The sequence below is a fragment of the Penaeus japonicus genome, unplaced genomic scaffold, assembly GCF_977035675.1.
Source record: "Penaeus japonicus unplaced genomic scaffold, GWHDUDI00000001_assembly GWHDUDI00000017, whole genome shotgun sequence".
In the NCBI taxonomy this organism is placed as follows: domain Eukaryota; kingdom Metazoa; phylum Arthropoda; class Malacostraca; order Decapoda; family Penaeidae; genus Penaeus; species Penaeus japonicus.
The window spans coordinates 28,987,396-28,992,395 of record NW_028234419.1 but is presented as its reverse complement, the minus strand read 5'-3'; the positions used below and the strand labels follow the sequence as shown (position 1 = coordinate 28,992,395).

The following is a 5,000-nucleotide window of genomic DNA, read 5'->3' as shown; positions in this document are numbered from 1 at the left end:
CAAGTGATTCTAGTAAAGTAATCCTTTCAAGTGATTCTAGTGAAGTCATCCTTTCAAGTGATTCTAGTAAAGTAATTCTTTCAAGTGATTCTAGTAAAGTAATCCTTTCAAGTGATTCTAGTAAAGAAATCCTTTCAAGTGATTCTAGTAAAGTAATCCTTTCAAGTGATTCTAGTAAAGTAATCCTTTCAAGTGATTCTAGTAAAGAAATCCTTTCAAGTGATTCTAGTAAAGTAATCCTTTCAAGTGATTCTAGTAAATTAATCCTTTCAAGTGATTCTAGTAAAGTCATCCTTTCAACTGATTCTAGTAAAGAAATCCTTTCAAGTGATTCTAGTAAAGTAATCCTTTCAAGTGATTCTAGTAAAGAAATCCTTTCAAGTGATTCTAGTAAAGTAATCCTTTCAAGTGATTCTAGTAAAGTAATCCTTTCAAGTGATTCTAGTAAAGTAATCCTTTCAAGTGATTCTAGTAAAGTCATCCTTTCAAGTGATTCTAGTAAAGAAATCCTTTCAAGTGATTCTAGTAAAGAAATCCTTTCAAGTGATTCTTGTAAAGAAATCCTTTCAAGTGATTCAAGTAAAGTAATCCTTTCAAGTTATTCTAGTAAAGTAATCCTTTTAAGTGATTCTAGTAAAGTAATCCTTTCAAGTGATTCTAGTAAAGTAATCCTTTCAAGTGATTCTAGTAAAGTAATCCTTTCAAGTGATTCTAGTAAAGAAATCCTTTCAAGTGATTCTAGTAAAGAAATCATTTCAAGTGATTCTAGTAAAGAAATCCTTTCAAGTGATTCAAGTAAAGTAATCCTTTCAAGTTATTCTAGTAAAGTAATCCTTTTAAGTGATTCTAGTAAAGTAATCCTTTCAAGTGATTCTAGTAAAGTAATCCTTTCAAGTGATTCTAGTAAAGTAATCCTTTCAAGTGATTCTAGTAAAGTAATCCTTTCAAGTGATTCTAGTAAAGTAATCCTTTCAAGTGATTTTAGTAAAGTAATCCTTGACGTGATATTTTTGATATAAAGTAATCCTTGTTTTGATTATTTTTTTTCTCTTTCAAGACCTCGATGGAGGCTGGAGTCCGTGGTCCTCCATGGCCACTCCCTGTAGCAAGAGCTGCGGAGGAGGGATCAACCACCGCGTCCGCTCCTGCACCCACCCTGTCCCCTCAGGTGCAGGACAGCTGTGCATCGCAGAGGACAGCACATTGAAAGAAGTGGAGTGGAAGACCTACGACTGTAACACGCAGAGCTGCTGGGGTGAGGCACGACGAGGCTGTGGCCAAGATTTACTCTTTGCACACGTGATTCTCATACAAACAACTAAACAAACAAACAAACAAAAAAACGATTATGCTCACAGCTGTGTCCTATTCGACTAAGCTTAGAAATGCTGATGATCAATCTAATCTCCTATGAACTTATCTTTGAACCTGTGATTGTCCCATGTAATGGAATGAATCTGATTATCCTATTATCCTAGCCAACCAATGGACGGAATTCGGAAACTGCAGCAAGGTATGTGGCAGAGGGCTTCGGTATCGCCACGCCCTTTGTGGGAACGAGACTTGTGTGGACGACCAATTCAAAGAGGACACGGAGAAGTGCAACACCTGGAATAAGACTACGTGTCCAAGTGAGGTTTATCCCTCGTGGAAGAGGCATTTTGGAAAAGCTATAGATAAAATCAAATTGATATAAAAATGTACTTTTTTTTTTTTTTTAGTCTTGTATATATCTATCTACTTATCTATTATCAATGGATATCTAATCATATCATATTTCCATATCTCCCTACTAACCCTTGACGTCCCCTTAGGTCCGTGTGATGATATGACATGTCCGGAATACGGTGTATGTAAAGATAACTCCACCGAACTCGACCCCATAGCCTTCTGTATATGCACCATGGGTTACCAGATGAATTCCGACAAGACCTCCTGTATCCGTGAGTACCAGAGTCCTTCGACAGGATACTCTTTCCTGATATTATCGAGACTAAACTGAAGATAATATAGACCCTATCTATGCATCCAGAGGTGTATATATATATCTCTTTGTTATTCCGAATTCCCAATCGGTTGCTAAGCCAAATACAACATCGAATTGAAAGTCTCCGATGAGTCTCCAGTGTGAGATCTGTTTAACGAGAAGCATGTGGCCTTTTTTTTCTTTTTCTTTTTAGTTTATTAATCTTCTATGTCCACAGGATAACATTACTTATGATTACTCCCAGATCCTATACCGGATAAATATTACAATGCACCACTGCTCGGTAAACTTTAGCTCCCCATCAGTGACATCCCCTAATCTGATTTCACTTGCCATGTCCACACGTCTGAGAAGTTCCCAACTTCACCAGGTCCTCCTCCAACTACACCCACTCCAAGGCCCATCCCGACCCTGCCGGCGGAACAGAAGGTGGTCGCGACGGTCATATCGAAGTCAGCCTCGACCATCATCATCATCTTCTTAACTATCACCCTTATTCTGTTCTTCCTCCTGAGGATCTTCACGCCGGACAGAGTCATACAGATGAACATGGAGATTGCTCTCCTCCTGGCCCACGCCATGCTCATGTTCCCCTTCATGGAGGATGAGGTGAGGGAAAGCAAGAACTTAAAAGGAAGGCACTCTGGGAGAAGGGACTGGAAGCTTGTAATAAGAACTTAATAGGAAGGCATTCCGGGAGAAGGGACTGAAAGCTTGTAATAAGAACTTAATAGGAAGGCATTCTGGGAGAAGGGACTGAAAGCTTGTAATAAGAACTTAATAGGAAGGCATTCTGGGAGAAGGGACTGAAAGCTTGTAATAAGAACTTAATAGGAAAGCACTCTGGGAGAAGGGACTAGAAGCTTGTAATAAGAACTTAATAGGAAAGCACTCTGGGAGAAGGGACTGGAAGCTTGTAATAAGAACTTAATAGGAAGGCATTCCGGGAGAAGGGACTGAAAGCTTGTAATAAGAACTTAATAGGAAGGCATTCTGGGAGAAGGGACTGAAAGCTTGTAATAAGAACTTAATAGGAAAGCACTCTGGGAGAAGGGACTAGAAGCTTGTAATAAGAACTTAATAGGAAAGCACTCTGGGAGAAGGGACTGGAAGCTTGTAATAAGAACTTAATAGGAAGGCATTCTGGGAGAAGGGACTGAAAGCTTGTAATAAGAACTTAATAGGAAGGCATTCTGGGAGAAGGGACTGAAAGCTTGTAATAAGAACTTAATAGGAAAGCACTCTGGGAGAAGGGACTGGAAGCTTGTAATAAGAACTTAATAGGAAGGCATTCTGGGAGAAGGGACTGAAAGCTTGTAATAAGAACTTAATAGGAAGGCACTCTGGGAGAAGGGACTGAAAGCTTGTAATAAGAACTTAATAGGAAGGCATTCTGGGAGAAGGGACTGAAAGCTTGTAATAAGAACTTAATAGGAAGGCATTCTGGGAGAAGGGACTGAAAGCTTGGGATAAGAACTTAATAGGAAGGCATTCTGGGAGAAGGGACTGGAAGCTTGTAATAAGAACTTAATGTGATAGGAAATGCAGGAAAGGGGGGATGGGTTAAGCAACAAAGGTTGTTTTAGGTGGAAGGCTTAAGTGTCAATTGGAAAAGAACAGACAAATGCTGGGTGTATATATCTGCTTATGTGTGTAGAATGTGTATGTGAGAGAGAAAGAGAGAGAGAGAGAGAGAGAGAGAGAGAGAGAGAGAGAGAGAGAGAGAATAAAAAAAAACAAGAAAGAGAGAAAGAAAGAAAGAAAGAAAGAAAGAAAAAATCAGAGAGAGAGAGAGAGAGAGAGAGTGTGTGTGTGTGTGCGTGCGCGTGTGTGTGTCCATGACCGCATGCGTAGCCTGTTTCTTCATCTTTGCAAGGAGGAAAAAAAAAATGTGAGCAATTCACCATTTTCATTACGCAGAAAAACGCACCCGAACTCCAGAAGTGCGCGCTCCTAACTCTCGTATCTCTTCCAGACGCTGTGTCGAGTGATCTCCATCCTCATCCACTACTTCTTCACCGCCTGCTTCATCTTCATGACACTAGAGGCGCTGCACATGTACTCTCTCGTCGCCTACGTAGTCAAGAAGGACGGCATGTTCACGCGCGTGCAGAACACTGTCCTCGGCTGGGGACTGGCGGCGTTCATCATCATGTTCTGCATGTGTTTTGAGTACGACAACTATGGGGGGGAGTATCAGTAAGTGTTTGTTTTGTCTTGTTGTATCTATTAAGTAGAGAGAGAGAGAGAGAGAGAGAGAGAGAGAGAGAGAGAGAGAGAGAGAGAGAGAGAGAGAGAGAGAGAGAGAGAGAGAGAGAGAGAGAGAGAGAGAGAGAGAGAGAGAGAGAGAGAGAGAGAGAGAGAGAGAGAGAGAGAGAGAGAGAGAGAGAGAGAGAGAGAGAGAGAGAGAGAGAGAGAGAGAGAGAGAGAAAGAAAAGATTGGTGTATCATGCGCATCACTCACTTCCTTTGCTTTTCCTCTTGTTTTGTTTCGAAAGTCGTTCTTTGTGTTCTTTTTTCTCTTCATCGTCATCTTATTTTTCTTGTTGTTATCGTAATGATGATTATTATTGTTATCACCATCATTATCATTATATTTACCATCATTATCATAACTTATTGCTGATATGGCAATAAACTTATTATGCTTATGTTTCTTCTTCTTCTTCTTCCTTTTCTCCTTTTACCATCATAGCCGTTATTTCCTCCAACAGCTGCTGGCTTCGGATGGACACGCCCCTTTTGTACGGCCAGTACATTCCGGTCGTCGGTTCTGTCATCATGACCTTCACCTTGATCGAAGCTGCAGGAGCTGCTGACTACAAGCCCTTGAAAGGTTTGTGTCGGGGTTTCGTTCACTCTAGTAGTAGTAGGAGTAGGAGTAGGAGTAGGAGTAGGAGGAGGAGTAGGAGTAGGAGTAGGAGTAGGAGTAGGAGTAGGAGTAGGAGTAGGAGAAGGAGAAGGAGAAGGAGTAGTAGGAGTAGGAGTAGGAGTAGGAGTAGGAGTAGGAGTA

At 40.8% G+C, this 5,000-nt stretch overlaps 1 protein-coding gene across 1 annotated transcript in view; it reads left to right on the top strand.

Moving 5' to 3' along the window:
* The window catches only part of LOC122244232 (uncharacterized), a 28,537-nt gene that overhangs the window by 18,922 nt on the left and 4,615 nt on the right, over nucleotides 1–5,000 (top strand). The window contains exons 3-8 of the mRNA XM_086545804.1: nucleotides 1,058–1,255; nucleotides 1,479–1,631; nucleotides 1,815–1,943; nucleotides 2,358–2,596; nucleotides 3,963–4,186; nucleotides 4,702–4,823. Coding sequence (XP_086401930.1) covers nucleotides 1,058–1,255; nucleotides 1,479–1,631; nucleotides 1,815–1,943; nucleotides 2,358–2,596; nucleotides 3,963–4,186; nucleotides 4,702–4,823 — 1,065 coding nt within the window. The remainder of the gene's footprint in view (nucleotides 1–1,057; nucleotides 1,256–1,478; nucleotides 1,632–1,814; nucleotides 1,944–2,357; nucleotides 2,597–3,962; nucleotides 4,187–4,701; nucleotides 4,824–5,000) is intronic.